The sequence below is a fragment of the Amblyraja radiata genome, chromosome 5 (assembly GCF_010909765.2).
Source record: "Amblyraja radiata isolate CabotCenter1 chromosome 5, sAmbRad1.1.pri, whole genome shotgun sequence".
Classification (NCBI taxonomy): domain Eukaryota; kingdom Metazoa; phylum Chordata; class Chondrichthyes; order Rajiformes; family Rajidae; genus Amblyraja; species Amblyraja radiata.
This window is the reverse complement of record NC_045960.1, coordinates 39287063-39308201: the sequence shown is the minus strand read 5'-3', so window position 1 is coordinate 39308201 and position 21139 is coordinate 39287063. Positions and strand designations below refer to the sequence as shown.

The 21139-nt window shown below is 40.3% G+C and overlaps 1 protein-coding gene and 1 non-coding gene across 8 annotated transcripts in view; both read right to left on the bottom strand.

Moving 5' to 3' along the window:
* Positions 1-2118: 2118 nt before the first annotated feature.
* On the bottom strand, positions 2119-2190 carry trnac-gca. Its single transcript has one exon. It is a non-coding gene; the product is annotated as a tRNA-Cys (tRNA).
* An 11539-nt stretch (positions 2191-13729) lies between these two features.
* gpr63 (G protein-coupled receptor 63) overlaps positions 13730-21139 on the bottom strand; it is a 52716-nt gene continuing 45306 nt past the window's right edge. For 4 of the 7 annotated variants that reach the window (XM_033021050.1, XM_033021052.1, XM_033021056.1 and 1 more), the window contains 2 exons: positions 18824-18897; positions 14935-16364 (listed from right to left, as the gene is read on the bottom strand). In XM_033021050.1, coding sequence (XP_032876941.1) covers positions 14947-16191 — 1245 coding nt within the window. In that variant the 5' untranslated portion in view covers positions 16192-16364; positions 18824-18897 and the 3' untranslated portion in view covers positions 14935-14946. Of the gene's footprint in view, positions 16365-18823; positions 18898-21139 lie in introns of all 7 variants that reach the window. The other 3 variants (XM_033021053.1, XM_033021051.1, XM_033021057.1) reach the window with 3 other exon arrangements.

The following is a 21139-nucleotide window of genomic DNA, read 5'->3' as shown; positions in this document are numbered from 1 at the left end:
AGCCAATTATGTAAGAAATAACTGGATGGTGATGTTTCAGTTTCTCTGCGTCCTTTTCATTTAATGGCAATTTGTAATCATTGATTAAGAAAAGCAAGGAGCAGAAGTTGCAGAATATCACTATTTTATTATGTTACAGAAACAAACAATTCATCAAAATGATATCACATGCAGTTTTTTCACTTTTGTTCATAACATCTGAATGAATTATTCAAGTAAACTACAAGATTTGAGTAGCACTGATACATTATATTTCATTTTCAAATGATAAAATACCAAACCTGAATTATGCGATTATGCAGCATATTCACAATAAAATCTGGAGGTGTCTCATTAACATTAAGGTACAAAGAAGAGACTCTGAAGATTGAAGTGCCCACACATCAAAATATATATTTCCAAAACAATTCTGCAATAATGTATTTTTGTACATTCAGCTGCGAGTGAACAATTTTAAATAGGTTTGATATTTTTATGTGCATTACATTCTGACCCGATTATTCATTCTCAGAATTGAATCCTAATGAAAGAAAAAATGTTGCAAATGATGCACAACACGCGAGACTGCAAATCCTTTTGCTCATGTGTCTCTATTTGAAACAAAATAATTGACGCCTTCCAAGACAGCTTTAAAGTGTATGCATAGCTAACATCTATATATATGTTAAGTAACTTAGATATTGTAAACAAAATATGCTACCATTCAAAATTATTATTTTACAATTTCATGTTATCCATATTTTAACTTAAAACATTAAAAAAATCTGGAACATTGTATCAACGTGTACACTATAAAATTCCGGAAATGGCATATTATGAATTGCTTTGATTTCTCAAAGGGAATCTATTTTAATGTGACCTCAATACCATATACAGAAGATGGTCTCTGTGGTATTGACTTGGTTAAGACTCGTTGTTAGTGTAGTGCACAAACAGGCTCACTTATATTTTCTATTTAATTCAAGAAGATAAGTGAGGCAAACTGAATTTGCTTCCTCGTCATTTTAAATTGGCTGTACAAAGCTGGGTTTCTGGAGCACCTTGTTATAGTCAACATACCACCAACATAAGGGAAAGAAGCATTTTTATCATTGAAGGATTGATTGATTTCTGACTCCTTGGCCACAGGGCATAGCTGGTTAGAATTAGGGAGAGAAATTGGGTAGTTCCGGCTAACAATGCCTGGAATGGAGGGTTTCCGCTCAGGGAGAGGTTGGATAGACTTGGATTGTTTTCGTTGGAATGTCAGAGGTTGAGGGGAGAGCTGATAGAAGTGTATAAAATTATGAGAGGCAGAGCAAAGGAAGACAGTCAAACCCCACCCCCCTCTCCCTGGGTGAAAATGTCCAACACTAGAGGGCACGGCTATAAAGTGAGAAGGGGAAAAGTTAATGGAGATGTGCAGGGCAAGTTTTTTGCTTTACACAGAGTATGGTGAATGCCTGGAGCACACTGCTGGGGTGGTGGTGGAGGCAGATACGTTAGTGATGTTAAAGTGGCCTCCAGACAGGCCTTCCATGGAAGTGCAGGGAAGTGAGGAATATGGATCATGTGCAGGCAGATGAGATCAGTTTAACTTAGCATCATGTTCGGCTCAAACATTTTGAGCCGTAGTGCCCCATTCCTGTGCTGTACTGTTCTATGTTATATATTAAGACAAGGTAGAGGCAAAACAGTCAAGATATGATTTTGATGTCAAGCTAACAGGTGAAGCTATGGCACTCAGGTTTACATATTTGTAAATTCCAGGAGATAGGCTGAATTCCTGTCATAAGGTAATAAGGGATAAGAGCAGAAGTAGGCCATTCAGCTCATCAAGGCTATTCCACTGACTTGGCCTCCACAACCTTCTGTGGCAAAGAACTTCACAGATTCACCACCCTCTGACTAAAGACATTTCTCCTCATCTCCTTCCTAAAAGAATGTCCTGTAAATCTGAGTCTATGACCTCTAATCCTAAACTCTCCCACTAGTGGAAACATCCTCTCCACTCTATCCAAGCCTTTCACTATTCTGTATGTTTGAAGGAGATCCCCACTCATTCTTCCAAACTCCAGCTAGTACAGGCCCAGTGCCGACAAACGCTCATCATTGATTAACTTTCTCATTCCTGAAAAAAGGGGGGACCTGGATTTGAACTGGGAACCTCTTGATCTGCAGTCAAATGCTCTACCACTGAGCTATACCCCCATACTGGCCTCACTAGTTGCCTTGTTATCCAGGACCAAGGTGTTGTCTCCCTCATTGCATTGTTATCAGAGGCAGTTTGACAAATACAAAAACAATTCCATGTAAGTCCAAGAAAAATCCATTTGATGCCCTCTCTCAGCAAAAGATGGCTCAATGGATAACAGATTAAATCTTGTTCATGTACTCAGCTCAAAGATTCTATATGTGCCAAGTCTATAACTAAAATATTATCCAGTGTTAGTGGCGGCGCCTAACGGCAGCGGCTCGACTACAGTCGTCTGTCTTTTTTTATTTTTGTCTTGTTAAATGTATGTCTTGAGTTAGTTTTTATTATTTTTTTTAGCTGTGTATATGTGGGGGGGCTGTGGGGGAAACCGTTTTAAATCTCTTCCCTGTGCGGGGACCCGACTATTCCCTGTCGGGTCTCGGATGTCGTTGGGCCTAACATCGTGGAGCCGGCGGCGACCTCCGGCCGGGACTAACCTGAGAGCTCCAGTTGCAGAGCCTGCGGAACTGACATCGCGGAGTTGGCCAACTTCGGAGCGGGAAGAGCTGTGGTGGCGTGCGGCTGCGACCCGACTTTTGGAGTGCGGAGGCATCGGCCGCAGACCCGGTGGACGGGAACATCGGGAGCTCCAAGTCCCTGGTGGGAGACCACTTTTCTGAGCTTCGCAACGGCGACTTCTCCCGCTGGAATCGCGGGTTTAAGGACATGGAGCCGGGGCCTAACATCGCCCCGTGTGGCTTAAACGGCCTCAGGACTTACCATCGCCCGCCGGGGGCTTTAACATCGGAGCCCCAGTTCGCCTCGACACTGCAGTCGGACTGCTGGACCACGGGAGAAGGAACAAAGGGAAGAGATAAAGACTTTGCCTTCCATCACAGTGAGGAGATGTTGGAGACTCACTGTGATGGATGTTTATGTAAACTGTGTTAAGTGTGGGTCTTGGATTGTTTTGTAATGTAAAAAACTGTAGAAATTATATTTCGTTCAAACCTAGGTTTGAATGGCAATAAATTGCATTCTATTCTATTCTTTTTGATAGGGAAGGACATTTCCAGTATTTTCTGTTATTTCAGATATCCAGACTTTAAGTTATTTTTCCATTCCAATATGTATTAGTACAGATTATTATTGATCTTTCTTCTCTTCCATACATCAAAGCTTCACTGATACAAATATTTCTGCTCAGATTTGCAGCATAAACCCTTAAAGGTAAAAGACCTTAATCACATAAAAAATGTATTGGAATTGTACTTCAAAGAATATGACCTGCAGAGCTAAGGATGTAGCTTTGGAAAATGGAATTGGGCTGAGCAGCACTTTTCACACCTGCAGAAGCAGTGGAATAAATGGTCTTGCGCTGTAAATATCCTACAATTCTACAACACGTACAGCAGAAAGTCAAGCCATTCAATTTATTCTATGGACTTTTGAAAGTCTGGTAATTCTCAACACCAGTGCCCAGCACGAATATGTTCACAGCAGCTTCCGAATGCAACTGAACCATCCTACCAATAACTAGAGAGCACTCTTGAACTACTATCCACCTCAATGGAGACCCTCAGACCATCTTTGATGGGACTTTACTGGACTTTATCTTGCATAACGTTATTCCCTTTATCATGTATCTGTACACTCTGGATGGCTCAACTGTAATCATGTATTGTCTTTTGCTCTCTGGTTAGCAGGCAACAAAGGCTTTTCACTGTACCATACACATGATAATAAACTAAACTCAAACTCACTCAGGACCAAATTCTACTCTAACTCGATTTGCAAATTTGCTTTTCATACCACTGTAGCAGACCAGATTTTGAATAATGACAAGACTGAGTACAGAAAGGAGATAGAGTGCTTAGTATCACGGTGTCAAGAGGTCAACCTCTTCCTCAACGGGTTAGCAAGATAAATGAGCTCATTGTTGATTTTAGAAAGTGAAGTGGTATACCCAATCCTATCAGCATCAAAGTGGAGATGGTTGAGAGCTTCTAGTTCCGAGGTGTCAATATCACCAATCATTAGTTCTGGATCATCCACACGAAAGCACAACCGAGAACAGATATCAATGCTTCTACTTCCTCAGAAGATGAAGAACGTGTGGCATGTCTTCACCAGCTCCTATCAATTTATACGAATGGATCATAGAAAGCATCCTATCAGGAAGCATCTCTGTTCAACAGCTCTGTCCAAGAACAGAAATTGCAGAGAGTTGTGGATGTAGCCCAATCCATCATAATAAGCTTCCTCACCATCAACTTCATCTACACTTAACTCTGTGCCAAATCAGCCAGCATAATCAAGAACCATTTTAACCCAGGTCATTCTCTCTATCGTTGGGCAGAAGGTAGAAACACTTGAAAGCCACCAGATTCAAGAACAGTTTCTTCCCCGCTTTCAGACTACTGAACAGTCCTCACTTAAGCCAGAGTGTAGTCCCAATCTTCCAACCTATCTCATTGCTGACCTTGCACTTTCTCTCTGTAACGATAATACAATGCTGCAACTTATTCTGTACTCTGGTATTTTTCTCTTTGCATCACCTGTTGTACTTTTGTATGGCTTGATTGTACTCATGTACAGTATGATTTAACTGAATAACATGCAAATAAAGCTTTTCATTGCATCTTGTTACATGTCATGGAGTTAGAGTAATTGGGTCATGACCCTCTGGCCCAACTCGCCCACTCCAACCAACATGCCCTATCTACATGCCTGCATTTGGCCATATCCTTCTAAATGTATTCCATCCAAGTACCTGTCCACATATTTTTTAAACGTTGTGATAGTATCTGCCTCAACTACCTCCTCTGGCAGTTCGTTCCATATACCCACCACCATTTGTGACAAAAATACACCACTACCAACACTTTCTGGGGGGCAATTCTATCAGGTACACGTCTCCATTTCACCACCTCAAATCCTTCTGCCCAGATAGCTTTTGTCCTACTTTGTCTTCCAAATATTTTCTATGGGGCACCTGATGATATCCACCCAAACTCTAGTCATTCAGCTGTCAGGCCCGGCACGCTGGAGCAATTAACCGCCATATGAGTCATCTGACATCATCTTTAAAAGTTTAGTTTCTGTATTAATGTGGGAATCACAACTTGGATATCTGTATTTTGTGGAGTCAGACGATACTTGCTGTCTATGCTCAAACAGCACCATTTATTGAGCATTTATCATGAAATAAATCTGATCATGTTATAACCATCCTTTACAGGATTGTTACCACAACCTCCAAAAGGCAGGGAAATTGCAGTGACACCGTTTATTAAGTCAGATGGAAGTTGGTGCCAAAATTCACTCTTTGACACCTTTGATTATATTATAATACATACAATATATTTAACTCCAGCCAATTCACTCCAAGAAAACAATGGCTCATTTAAGAGTAAACAGTGAAAATAACTAATCTAAACTCCAATAGACAGCACATGCAAATATTATACTGCATATACTACCTGTGCTTGAGGAATTGTACTTCATGTTAGGGGAAGCCCAATATGACTACTGTCTCTGACAAATATAACTTCCAGTATCAACCGCAACATTAGCAAACTCGCTTGAACAATTACAATTGCATCAATGGTAGCTTCTATACATATTTGCAATGCATTGGTGCCATAATCTGAAGTTACCTATTGAGTCAACTTCAGCTGTTGCAATGACACTAATATAATATCACTTTATTGCCAAGTTTACAAGGATTTGATGTTCTTGGATCATGCTTGTGCAATTGTACTTAAAATAGAGATTCAAAATCCACTGGCTGGGGAGCGCTTGTTTCTTACATAGTGCAAGAGGGGAAAAACATTTTATTGCCCAGAATAAATTATAGACATTTAGTACAAAAATGAAGAAAATGCATGTACTGAGTAACAATGTTGTTTCAGATTTCTCGACAATGTAGTCTAAAATTTTTTGCATTAAATCTTAGTAATTATAGTAAAAATATAGATTTAGACTTTAGAGATACAGCACAGAAACAGGCCCTTCGGCCCACTGTCCCGCTCGCTAGCACTATCCTACACATCAGGGACAATTTACAATTTTACTGAAGCCAATTAACCTACAAACCTGTTTAAGAAGGAACTGCAGATGCTGAAAAATTGAAGCTACACAAAAAAATGCTGGAGAATCTCAGCGGGTGCAGCAGCATCTATGGAGCGAAGGAGATAGGCAACCAGAGCACCCGGAGAAAACCCATGTGGTCACAGGGAGAATACGCAAACTCCATACAGACAGCACCCGTAGTTAGGATCGAATCCATGTCTCTGGCGCTGTAAGACAGCAACTCTACCACTGCAGCCACTCTGCCACCTCAATTGTAGGCACAAATTAGAGGGTGATAGGTTCTTAAATTAATGTTAAAATACTTTAATTTGGTATCTTTTCACTTACCTCAAATATCTGAAGGTACTTTGCTTTCGATGAATTGTTTTAATCATTTGCAGTGTGGGAGAGTGCCAATTTTAATTGTTATTAGCCACTATAGACCATGTAGTGAATATACCCCCTGGCCTCAGTGACGTTGGGTATGGAGTTGGATGATTTTAAGTCAGCAATAACAAGAGTGATATTTTTCTCGAGTCAGAATGCTGTGGTATGTTCATGCAGAAGCTGTCTTTGGCCTAGTTGGTAGCTATCATAGCTTTGGAACAGATGTTTAAGCAGCAATGTAAGTCACATCAGTGCACTGTATGTACACTACAGTCAAGTTTAATCAGTGTTCAGGAAGTGAATGTTTAAGATGGTTGATGGACTGCAATCAAGTGGGCTACTTTGTTCTGGATCGTCTCAACATATGCTTTTGAGAGTTAGGTGGCAAGTCCAATGTCAAAAAATAGATCTGTTGTATTATTGATAGTTTAACCTATTTCTCTAATGTATTTATTTATTTTTCCTGTCTATAAATATAAATAAATAATTGGAGGCAATGTTAATAGGTAACCGATAAAGGAGGATCCCAGCTACTTTGGTAACTGGGTCCCTGGAAACCTGGATATTTAATATGTAACCGTTAAACAAAGTCTGTACTGGTTTGGACTATGATATGCAGATGCCTCTAATAAAAATTTATTTAAAAAAAAATAGATCTGTCATTCTAATTACAATATTTATGGGGCATATCCAGTCAAGTTTCTGGGTAAGAGTGATCTCTTTTAGGGTGTTAATAGTGGAAAGAGTGAAGTGGGGTTTGTTGGAAGGGGTGATGATGGCTATAGCAATAACATCAAGCGAGGCAGATACACCATTTTAGGTTATGGGAATTCTCAGGCACATTTTATTTATCTTTGCAACTTATCAGCACAAGATCTTATTGAAATATTTAAAATTCTTAAAGAATTGGATAGGCTAGATGCAGGAAAAATGTACCCGATATTGGGGGAGTCCTGAACCAGAGGGTCACAGTTTAAGAATAAGGGGTAGGCCATTTAGGACTGAGATGAGGAAAAACTTTTTCACCCAGAGTTGTGAATCAGGGGAATTGTCTGCCACAGAAGGCCAATTCACTGGATATATTCAAGAGAGAGTTAGATATAGCTCTTAACGGAATCACGGGATTATGGGGAGAAAGCAGAAACGGGGTTTCGATTTTGATCAACCATGATCATATCGAATGGCGGTGCTGGCTTGAAGGGTCGAATGGCCTACTCCTGCACCTATTTTCTATGTTTCTACATTTCTGAGACTAAGATGTTAAGGTCTTTCTGGTTCTAACAAGCCATGGACTCTCTTACTTTAGAGGGATATGAGCCAAACGCAGGCAGATGGAACTAATGTACATGGGGCATGTTGGGCCAAATTGGCCTGTTTCCACGCTGGATGAGTATCACTTGTGCAACAAAACACATTATGGCGGTGGGTTGGTCACTGAAGCAGCAGCTGTGGTGGTTCAAACTTGGACTCCACCCTACAGAACTCCTGGAGTGAATTTGAGAGCCAAAAGGTAACTTATTGGATTTCCTCTGAAAATGTCAGTTACCTTCCGTTATACAAGAGAAGAACTAGTCAGAAAAGTGGTCAAATGTAGACAGGACCTGCAGATACTGATTTACAAAGAAAAATACAAAGTACTGAAAGTTAATCCAGAGAAATGCTTGGTAACATGTTCAGAGATGTGCATGAAGGGAATGTAATGCACAAAGAGATCCTTCTGCAGTTGTACAGGGCCCTAGTGAGACCACACCTGGAGTATTGTGTGCAGTTTTGGTTCCCTAATTTGAGGAAGGACATACTTGCTATTGAGGGAGTGCAGTGTAGGTTCACAAGGTTAATTCCAGGGATGGCGGGTCTGTCATATGCTGAGAGAGTGGAGCAGCTGGGCTTGTATACTGTGGAATTTAGAAGGATGAGAGGGTATCTTATGGAAACATATAAGATTGCTAAGAGTTTGGACATGCTAGAGGCATGAAACATGTTCCTGATGTTGGGGGAGTCCAGAACCAGGGGCCACAGTTTACGAATAAGGGGTAAGGTATTTAGAACGGAGACGAGGAAACCCTTTTTCACACAGTTGTGAGTCTGTGGAATTCTCTGCCTCAGAGAGCGGTGGAGGCCAGTTCTCTGGATACTTTCAAGAGAGAGCTTGATAGGGCTCTTAAAGATAGCGGAGTCAGGGGATAAGGGAAGGAGGCAGGAACGGGGTATTGATTGTGGATGATCAGCCATGATCACATTGAATGGTGGTGCTGGCTTGAAGGGCCGAATGGCCTACTCCTGCACCTATTGTTTATTGTCTATTAATGACTAGATATTGAGTGGTGTTGAGAAACAAAGAGAGTTTTGGATATACATTCATGGATCCTTCATTAAGAAAAAAAACTGCACACTTTAATCCAGTTTTTTTTAAAAACATATGAGACACCTTTATTAAAAAGCCATTCAACATAAGAGAAATATTTTTGACCTTTGATAAGGTCCCACATAGGAGATTAGTGGAAAAAATTAGACCACATGGTATTGGAGGTAGGGTGCTGACATGGATAAAAAAGATTTCAAGAAGGAACTGCAGATGCTGGAAAATCGAAGGTACACAAAAAAGCTGGAGAAACTTAGCGGGTGCAGCAGCATCTATGGAGCGAAGGAAATTGGTTGGCAGACAGGAAACAAAGAGTAGGGATTAACAGGTCCCTTTTAGAATGGCAGGCAGTGACTAGTGGGGTACCTCAAGGCTCGGTGCTGGGACCGCAGCTATTTACAATATATATTAATGATTTAGATGAAGGGATTAAAAGTAACAATAGCAAATTTGCAGATGACACAAAGCTGGGTGGCAGTGTAAACTGTGAAGAGGATGTTATGAGGATGCAGGGTGACTTGGACAGTGGACAGTGGGTGAGTGGGCAGATGCAGTTTAATGTGGATAAATGTGAGGTTATCCACTTTGGTGGCAAAAAGAGGAAGGCAGATTACTATCTAAATGGAGTCAAGTTGGGAAAAGGGGAAGTACAATGATATCTGGGGGGTCCTTGTTCAACCGTCACTGAAAGTAAGCATGGAGGTACAGCAGGCAGTGAAGAAAGCAAATGGCATGTTGGCCTTCATAACAAGAGGAGTTGAGTATAGGAGCAAATAGGTCCTTCTGTAGTTGTACAGGGCCCTAGAGAGACCACACCTGGAGTATTGTGTGCAATTTAGGTCTCCAAATTTGAGGAAGGACATTCTTGCTCTTGAGGTAGTGCAGCGTAGTTTCACGAGGTTAATACCCGGGATGACAGGACTGTCATATGCTGAGAGAATGTAGCGACTGGGCTGGTATACACTGGAATTTAGAAGGATGAGAGGAGATCTTATTGAAACATAAGATCATTAAGGGATTGAACATTCTAGAGGCAGGAAACATGTTCCCGATTTTGGGGAAGTCCAGAACCAGCGGCCGCAATTTAAGAATAAAGGGTAGGCCATTTAGAACAGAGATGAGGAAAATAATTTACACCCAGAGAGTTGTGAATCTGTGGAATTCTCTGCCTCAGAAAGCAGTGGAGGCCAATTCTCTGGATGCTTTCAAGAGTTAGATAGAGCCTTAAAGATAGTGGAGTCAAGGGATATGGGTGGACGACAGGAACGGGCAGCCATGATCACAGTGAATGGCGGTGGTGGCTCGAAGGGCCGAAAGGCTTCTCCTGCACCTGTTGTCTATTTTGCTAAGTCCACAGTTTGAGTACTGCATACAGTTCTGATCACCGCAAACTGGAAGCAGCCCAGACCAAGACACGAAGCACCCTTCCATTGACTCCATCTGCACTTCACGCTGCTTCAGCAAGGCCACCAGCATAATCAAGGACATGTCTCACCCCAGTAACTTCTTTCCCCCCCCCCCCCCCCCCCCGTCTCCTATTCGGCTGGAGGTGCAGAAATGTGAAAACGCACACCTCCAGATTCAGGGACAAATTCTTCCCAGCTGTCATCAGGCAATTAAACTATCCCATCACCAACAAGAGAGCGGTCCTGAGCAACCGGTTACCTTATTGGAGACTCTTGGACTCTCTTAATCGGACTTCACTTTGCAATTTTTTTCCTTTGCCAGAACTGGAAACTATTAGCTTTAAGGAGAACCTGGGTATGTTATGATTGTTTCCTTTGGAGGAGAGGTAGTTCCATGCTTGTTTAAGAAATATCTGGATTTTGACCTGCAGTATGCCGCACGGGTGATGATTGGACAGGCCAGTCTGAAGGTTGAACAAGCTAGTTTGTATGTTGGTCCCCGAATTCCGTCAAGGTGAAATTAAAATCAACGCAGAAGCTGGAGACAGAGTTTTGTAATACCTTTGTTTTATTATTCATTACTATTAGGAGATATATCCCAAAATACTTTAATCAAGTTTGATGATAATATATTAAGACATTTTTACATCTCCTTTGTTCCATCAATGATAGCATTTTACAGTGGCTTGCAAAAGTTTTCATACCCCTTGAACTTTTCCACATTTTGTCACGTTACAACCACAAATGTAAATGTATTTTATTGGGATTTTATGTGATAGACCAACACAAAGTGGTGCATAATTGTGAAGTGGAAGGAAAATGATACATGGTTTTCAAATTTTTTTACAAATAAAAAACTGAAAAGTGTGGCGTGCAAAAGTATTCAGCCCCCGAGTCAATACTTTGTAGAACCACCTTTCGCTGCAATTACAGCTGCAAGTCTTTTGGGGTATGTCTCTACCATCTTTGCACATCTAGAGACTGAAATTTTTGCCCATTCTTCTTTGCAAAATAGCTCAAGCTCAGTCAGATTGGATGGAGAGCGTCTGTGAACAGCAATTTTCAAGTATTGCCAGAGATTCTCAATTGGATTTAGGTCTGGACTTTGACTGGGCCATTCTAACACATGAATATGGTTTGATCTAAACCATTCCATTGTAGCTCTGGCTGTATGTTTAGGGTCGTTGTCCTGCTGGAAGGTGAACCTCCGCCCCAGTCTCAAGTCTTTTGCAGACTCCAACAGGTTTTCTTCCAAGATTGCCTCCATATTTGGCTCCATCCATCTTCCCATCAACTCTGACCAGCTTCCTGTCCCTGCTGAAGAAAAGCATCCCCACAGCATGATGCTGCCACCACCATGTTTCACAGTGGGGATGGTGTGTTCAGGGTGATGTGCAGTGTTAGTTTTCCGCCACATATAGCGTTTTACATTTAGGCCAAAAACTTCAATTTTGGTCTCATCTGACCAAAGCACCTTCCTCCACATGTTTGCTGTGTCCCCCACATGGCTTGTGGCAAACTGCAAACGGGACTTCTTATGGCTTTTTTTCACCAATGGCTTTCTTCTTGCCACTCTTCCATAAAGGCCCGATTTGTGGAGTGCACGACTAATAGTTGTCCTGTGGACAGATTCTCCCACCTGAGCTGTGGATCTCTGCAGCTCCTCCAGAGTTACCATGGGCCTCTTGGCTGCTTCTCTGATCAATGCTCTCCTTGCCCGGCCTGTCAGTTTAGGTGGACGGCCATGTCTTGGTAGGTTTGCAGTTGTGCCATACTCTTTCCATTTTCGGATGATGGATTGAACAGTGCTCCGTGAGATGTTCAAAGCTTGGGATATTTTTTTATAACCTAACCCTGCTTTAAACTTCTCCACAACTTTATCCCTAACCTGTCTGGCGTGTTCCTTGGGCTTCATGATGCTGTTTGTTCACTAATGTTCTCTAACAAACCTCTGAGGCCTTCACAGAACAGCTGTATTTATACTGAGATTAGATTACACACAATTTACTAATTAGGTGACTTCTGAAGGCAATTGGTTGCACTGGATTTTATTTAGGGGTATCAGAGTAAAGTGGGCTGAATACTTTTGCATGCCACACTTTTCAGTTTTTTATTTGTAAAGAAATTTGAAAACCATGTATCATTTTCCTTCCACTTCACAATTATGCGCCACTTTGTGTTGGTCTATCACATAAAATCCCAATAAAAGACATTTACGTTTGTGGTTGTAACGTGACAAAATGTGGAAAAGTTCAAGGGGTATGAATACTTTTGCAAGCCACTGTATATGCAAGGATACAGAATGGGGGACCATGGTTCAGATTCCTTATTAGTATTTAGGAAACTCAAGGGAGTTTATTTGTTAAACAAGTGATGGTATGGTTCCCCTCGCGTCTAGTTATGCATGTATCTGTGCTAAGTTTTAAGGAGAGCTCACTGATGATGGCGACTTGGATGTTGATACAGTTGGAGAGGGCTTTGGTGGAATATCAAAGACTGAAGAAATAAGTGATTTGTCTAAAGATAAAATATTTACAAAAATGACCTCGGCTTAAGGTATTAGATAGAAGGTTTTAATTTATTTTATAAATGCCCTGCTTTTTGGATATGGTACTTACCCTGTAAGGAGTAATCTAGCTCTGGTCAGGCCAAGCATGGACAACATATGTTGGTGTTCTTGGTTGGCTAACAAATGTTTGGATACATTTCTTGGGCAACATCCATCCCTGCAGAATCCCAGAATCAAGAGACATAACAAGGCGCCCTGATGAGGCAAACACTGTCAAGCAGGATAGATATTTTTTAAGGAACCTAGGTGCTGACAAGTATTAGATTCCATACACAATCTGGTAGCAAAGGTAATCTCACAGCAGTTGTGTTGGATTGATCAAAATATTTACATCTTGGAGGGGGCTATCAAGCAACAATGTGACATAAGAATGAAGTGGTTCTCAGATAATGGCAATGAAATTCTTAGGGATCAGGCAATTTAAGCAATTTTTCCAGCTGGTTCCAAAGGCAATGCTTTTAGGGACAATTGTTATTTTGGAGAAATTATTTAAATCACTTAATTTGGTGGAAATTTCAGGATTTCAAACATTGTAAAGTATTTTTTCCTTTTTAAAAAAAAATTGTTGCAGCACTCAGGTTCATAACTTAAGCAATTAATATTCACCTTTTTAAAACTAAATTCTTAACACGTCAAATGTTATTGCTAAGATTATGACTGAATGATCTCAACCTCAGATCTTTTTGTGAAACATACATTTACCATTCACAGTTTAATATCCACTGATAGTGCACAATGACAAGATTCAACAGGGGTAGTAACATGTCTGCTTTATGCAAGGGCAACTAATCAATACTTAGAGACCCATGTACAGACCTTTCAGAAATCAGGTTGAAATTTTATGCATAAAACAAAGGCATAACACAGGCACAAAATTACATAAATAATTGTAAAAATAAACAACCGCGTTTACAGAAATGCAATTCATAATACTAAAACATATCAAAATAATTTAATTGCATTCAGCGATTCAGATGTACAGATAAAATATCTAAAGTTCTGCCTTCACCTTGAATCTAAAGACTATAATTTTCTGCTGACCAGAGTGATCTGAGTTTCTGAAATACATCAAATAATTAGTTAAAACCATGGCTCTTTGAGCACCAACTGGTAAATCAACAGCTAAATTAAAATCTGTTCAATACTATATTTACATCTTTAACTCCTGATCTAGGTATATAAACACATTCTAAATTGATTTTTTAGCATTAAAGTGATTCTATTCATGAGAATTTTTATTGGTCACTACAGAAATTTACAGATTTACAATATATTTAAGCAAAGTTAACCCACATCAGAATCAAGCACCAACTAATTCATAGTAATAAATTCATTATTCCCTGAGTATACCACTCTTGTATCCTGCATGCATCATGTATTCATATTACTCATTCAAACTCTGTAAGACAACCTGTTTAAACAAAGTTAAAACAAACTAATGAGTTACAATGGAAAAAAGCATGAAAATATCAATTCTGTATTGTACAGCAGTAAACTAAAAACTATCCCAATAGTTCTCCAAGCCCCATCCATCAACCCACAAAATTAACAAGGCAATTGGCATACAGTGCTCACCGTTTCTTATGGATTGCCTGAGAGGACAATTGTGCTTAATACCTATTATTAATAAAAGGTCAATTTCATTTAGTGGTCAGAACACAAAACACAGCATTGCACATTTTCAACACTTCAGCAGCACCAAACCAGTAGACGACAATTCACAAGCTTTGAAGCACAGCCTGTTTGACATTGGAAGAGTATCCAAAAATATACAAATTGCACACCCAATATTTTGCAAATTTACATTGCAGAAACATTGATATTGTTTAAAGAACATCAGAGCAATCAAAAATGTATAATAGGGCTGTATGGGTAAAGAATGAGATTTTAGGGAAAATATATTCCACACAAAACAATTGGCCAATATTATGCTGGCAGTGCCTTTTTTTTTTACTTAAAAAAAAAGTGTGTATCAAACAACAGATCGATGTTCACCACAAACATAAATGGCACTTGGACGAACACGTCTTCTCGTGCGTCCAGGCAGCTGAGGCAAGAACTTGAAGGTTTTTGGCATCAGCTCCAAGCAAGCATCTCGGAATTTCTTAATTCTCCAGTAGTAGATTAATGGGTTGAGTGCAGATTTGAGGTAGCTTAACCAAAGAAACCATGTGCTTATTTCAAAGAAGTTAACTTTATGGTAAAAGCTTTTATTGAAAGTAGAAACAAGGCTGTATGTGGTGAATGGTGCAGAGCAAAAAGTGAAGACAACAAAGAGGATCAGGATGGTGGTGAAGGCACGAGTTTTGAAGCTCATGTCAATGCTTAGCTGGCACGGTTTCTGCAGGCTTATAAGCCCAAGCTTACTTGCTTGGCCTAAACAAATGCCATCCGAATTACTATGGATCCGAATTGCATTGTGCCGAACTGTGTTGAGGATACCCATAAAAGAGTATAGCATCAACATGAATGGGATAAAAAAAAATATGATTATTATCAACAGAACATATACCCGATAGCCAGGGTCCGTGGAATACCCAAAAACGCACTGTGGAGCTCGAGACGGCACAGGCAGATCTGGACTGCGAACTGCGAGGGGGAAAGCCATACAAAATGCCATTCCCCAAGAGATGGCAATAAGCAGCTTAGCACGATAAGGGTTCAGTTTGTCTTGGCGTTGAACAATAATGAGAAATCGATCGATACTAATTATAAGCAAAATAACTACACCCTCAATCACAAAAAGCCAGAAAAACATGGCAGACACCCTGCAAAAGATATCTCCAAAGATCCAGTAAGTGGTATTGATGGTGATCAGAGCAAACGGCATATTTATTATTGCAAGCATCATGTCTGCAAAGGCTAAGCTTGCCAAAAGGATATTGATGGCTGATCGCATAGCTGCCTTCTGATACACCATGAGACAGACTATAAAGTTCCCCAAGAAAGAAATTAATGCTATCACCACCATAACTGCAGAAAGGAGGACTTGCAGAGGAAGGCTTATACCTCCATGGGCTGATTGAGAGGGGACTGTAGTGCTATTTTCAGAGTTCCCTTCTGAAGCTTTGTAAGTGGCTGATCCTTCAGTAACAGAAACTTCCATCTCACTGTGAATTACACGATGTGCTGTAGAGTTGAAATAGGCATGTTCATAAGTGATAATTGTGTTATTTGAGGTTCCCACAGGTGCAGTCAAAAGTGGAGCATAAACCATGATTCTCCCATAAATAAACCACTGACTGATCGGTATGAAGATCCCGCTAGATCATCAAATCAAGTACTAATAGTGGCAGTTACATGACGGCTGAAATAGCCCGTTCCTCCAGAAGCGATGTCGTTAGCCTCAGCTATTAACTGGACTTCTTTTGCATTCCACAGTTTCACAATCTACAACAATAAAAAGAAAAGTACACTGAATATTTGAAAACCATTCCCAATTCATACTTTATGACAATAGTTCAGTTCAGTTTAGTTTATTGTCACGTGTACCGAGGTACAGTGAAAAGCTTTTGGTGCATGCTAACCAGCCAGTGGAAAGACAATATATGATTACAATAGAGCCATACACAGTGTACAGATATACAAGGGAATAATGTTTAGGGAATAACAATAGTTTTACAAACTCCAAGTTTAGATCCAAAGTATTTCTGAGTAGGTCATTAAAACCCATAACCTAGTGGGTTTTTGAATTTTGGCTGAACTGCCGTTAGCAGGCATAGCAAGAAATATGACACGCTTTCTGCAAAATAAGACAATGGGAACTTTCAAGGTTCTTAAATACTTGCAATCTGCCATTGTTAATTTTGACCACGGACAGTAAATCGGTTTTGCTGGAAATACCAAGACATAAAATCAACAATGGGAATTGAAAATGTTTGAAACAAACTGAAGTATTTAATTAAGAATCTCGAAGTAGGGGCAGAAAAACAAAGATATTGTTCTGGAGAAGTGTGTGCATATTCCAATGATGTGGTGTATGGAACAAGCTGCCAGAAGAGGTAGTTGAGGCTAGAACTATCCCAATGTTTAAGGGACAGTTAGACAGGTACATGGATAGGACGAGTTTGGAGGGATATGGACCAAATGCAGACAGGTGGGACTAGAGTAGCTGGGACATGTTGACCGGTGTGTGCAAGTTGGGCCGAAGGGCCTGGTTCCACACTGTATCACTCTATGACACTAAATAAACACAAACTTATCTTGCGTGATTATCCAGCTTATACCCCAGATGCACATTATAATGATGCATTTCCAAACAGCTATCAAATCCCAGCCAAGTTTCAAAATAGCTCAAGAACCAAAAGAGATCTACAAATGCGTATAGACCATTGTTGGACTTTAAGTGACTAATATAAGATAAACAGTGACAAAGTTCCTGATACTAGTCTATCCACAGCCAATTTATCTGATGAGGGTCGACTGGCTTACAGCATTATCTGGAGCAGACTGAGAGAAAATGCAGTTCTCAGTATCATATTTAGATATTCAGGTTCTGAAGAATGATCCAGGATTTCTTGCTCGTCTACCAAGATCTAATCGGATCTAGCCTGGCAAGTGATTACAGAATCATCACCGTGAAAGCCTCTCATATTGTGTTTAGATTTGTAGAAACAGATCACTCAGTTTAGAAATAGGTAATACATATTCATATTTTGATTTTTCTTTGTACACTGGAATGAATAAATACAAGTCTAATTTCCTGTAATCCAAATTCTTGTGGGCAACTACCCAATTCAATTTTAGTGACCAGAACTCAAAAGCAGATTTGTATGATTGACATCCAGATATACATTGTATGGACTTAATATACATGAGTTGTATTTAATTTTATGAAGTTACGCAAATTACTTAATCATGTGTGATTTATGAATTAACATTTATAAGTTTAGCGCATAAAATCACTGTGCTATCAGAATAAATTTCTAGTCTAATATTCTCGAAAATTGTGAGGACATTACATCAGAAAACATTCAGGATATCATGCTTTTTTGAAACCACACTTCATATATTTCAATACAATTTTTTTTAAATACTTTCTCCTTTTTCTGCAAACATTGCATTCTGTTGTAGAAACATAGCAAAATAGGTGCAGGAGTAGGCCATTTGGCACTTCGAGCCAGCACCGCCATTCAATATGATCATGGCTGATCATCCAACCCCCCCCCCCCCCCCATGTCCCTTGATTCCTTCAGGCCGAAGAGCTCAATCTAACTCTCTTGAAAACATTGTCTTTGAACATTCTAGACTTCAGCTTCGTCTTGCGTTGTAATCCCACTCCACCCATGTTTCCTAATATCTGACAACCCGATTAAGTTTTGAAACAATGAAGATTTGCAACATAGACAATGCCCCTCTCCAAATATGACTATCACTCCCATTGATATTATAACACCATGTCAAATCTGCTACCCAGGTTTTCCATCCTGCCTAGTTTCTGAAGGATGTGACAGAAAGGCCTGGATAGAGTAGACGTGGAGAGGATGGTTCCACTAGTGGGAGAGTCTAGTCCTTTAGGAATATCTTTAGTCTGAGGGTGGTGAATCCATTGCCACAGAAGGCTGTGGAGGCCAGGCCAATGGATATGCTTAAGGCAGAGATAGATAGATTCTTGATTAGCATGGGTGTCAGGGGTTATGGGGAGAAGGCAGGAGAATGGGGTTAGGACGGAAAGATAGATCAGCCATGATTGAACAGCAGAATAGATTGGATGGGTCAAATGGCCTAATTCTGCTCCCATCACTTATTAACAGGCAGACAAAACTAAACTGAAATCTGAACAGGAAAGTCATTGAAAATGTCAGGATATGGCTGCAGGAAATAAAATAACAGCTGAAAAAATTGAACACACTGGGATGAGAAAAGTGTTTAGGTATCTCAAGCTTGGAGAAAACAAGCACTCCCGCTTCTGATTACATAGTGCCTAGGAGCAAGAGCAGTGATGGATAGGAAGGCAATTAATCACCAAAGTCCAAGAATATAATAAATTCAACACGATTAAATGCAAGATTAACTGTCAAAAAATAAATCAATAGTTAAAATGTGGATAAAATAATTATCCCAGACATTTAATGACAGTTACACAACACAAAAAATCTACATAAAACTATATATCATAGAGCTGTCTTTTTGCCTTAATATATCAGGGAAATGCAAGCCATGGAACCAATGCATAGGAATAGAACCATACAGCTTAGAAAAAGGCCTTTCAGCCCATTTATCTTTTTACTCTTCCCATCAACCTAAATGTAACATGATTACAGTGACAATGTGCAACTCCATATAAACAGCACTGAAGGTCAAGATTGGATTCTGGTTGCTGGAACTGAGGCAGCATATCTAGTAGGAAAGAACAGCAGATGCTGGTTTAAATCAATAGTAGCCACAAAATGGTGGAGTTACTTAGCAGGACAGGCAGCATCGCTGGAGAGAAGGAATGGGTGACGTTTTGGGTCAAGACCGTTCTTCTCTCCAGAGATGCTGCCTGTTCCGCTGAGTTACTCCAGCAGTTTGTGTCTACCAGCAGCTCCAGGAGCTGTGCCACTGTGCCACCCCTGGGAGATGTTAAAAGTCTGAAAACCCACTGAGTAAATGTGTGCTTAGCTCACAAAAACATTTGATAAACTGTTTGAAGGGACATGTGACACAATAAATCACACAAAAAGGGCGGAGACAGAGTGAAAACACTGAATTATGGGTGTTTCAGATATGCAAACAGTATTAATGTACCAACATATTTCAGATGTGCCCCCAGACAGCATGGCGGAGATGAAAAGTACAAAATAATTAAGTTATTACAGTTAAAAGTTTAAGTTATGAAAGACTAAATAGAAGGTCGAAGTAACATACAGTAATTGAATTATTTTAACTGTAGTCATCTCTTATTTATCATTGCAAACTGTGCACATGGAAGCATTCAAGACCAAATTCACTTTGTGTCTACTTGAATTAAAATTTCAACATTGATTCTTTAAAAATACACAGAAGCTTTTGACAAGAGACTCATCCCCTGCAGGCAACATTTGGTTTAGACTGAAGAGTTTGAGTTGTCCTGTCATAGTAGATTTGACACTTTACTGACGGTACGTTTTTATAAATACCATGCATAAAATTGAATGGGTACTGCGTTTTCAGCCAAATTGATTGCTTACCCTCCCTGGCTTCATCTGGCATTCTAGAATATCACACCGCATTAAGTGGTAAGTACCACAGGCATATTTCTAACAATCCCACTACAAGAGAGTAGCCAGGGAAAAGGTGGGTCCCATTCAGAAGCAAAGGGGTAATTTATATGTGGAGCGAGAACTGTGAAATACTAGAGGGCGTAGGTTTAAAGCAAGAGGAGGAAAGTCTAAAGACTTACAATGCATGTTTATTTTTAAACAGTGGTAGGTGCCTGGAACATGCTGCCAGGCAAGGTTTCCAGCACATGAACATGCAGGGAATAAGAGGGATACAGTAGGTAGATGGGATTAGTTTAGATTGGCATCTTGATCGGTGTAGACATGGTGAGCCCAGGGCCTGTTTCTGTTCTGCACTGGTTTACATTGTACAAGTCTAATACTCACCGCCTCAAACCTGATTCACCATTTTATAAAACAAAAAGTATTGGAGTAACTCAGTGGGTCAGGCAGCATTCGTGGAGAGAGTGGATAGGTGACCTAGAGAGAAGGCAGGAATGCGGTACTGAATGTGGATGATCAGTCATGATCACAGTGAATGGCGGTGCTGGCTTGAAGGGCCAAATGGCCTCCTCCTGCACCTATTTTATATGTTTCCATGTTTCTTTTAAAAGAGTTCTGGTATCTCCAACAAGAGGAAACATCCTATCTACATACACTCTGCTATGTTCCCTCAGGATCTTGCATGTTTCATTCAAGTGCTCTTGCACTCTTCTAAACTCGAGCATATACACTGGGTCTGTCCTACCCTTTGTCGTAAGATAAACAGCCCTTTCCACTTAGTGAAGAAGGGTCTCGACCCAAAACATCACCCATTCCTTCTCTCCAGAGATGCTGCCTGTCCCGCTGAGTTACTACACACATTTTACATAGAAACATAGAAAATAGGTGCAGGAGGCCATTCAGCCCTTCGAGCCAGCACCGCCATTCATTGTGATCATGGCTGATCGTCCCCAATCATGGCTGATTGTCCCCAATCTTGTG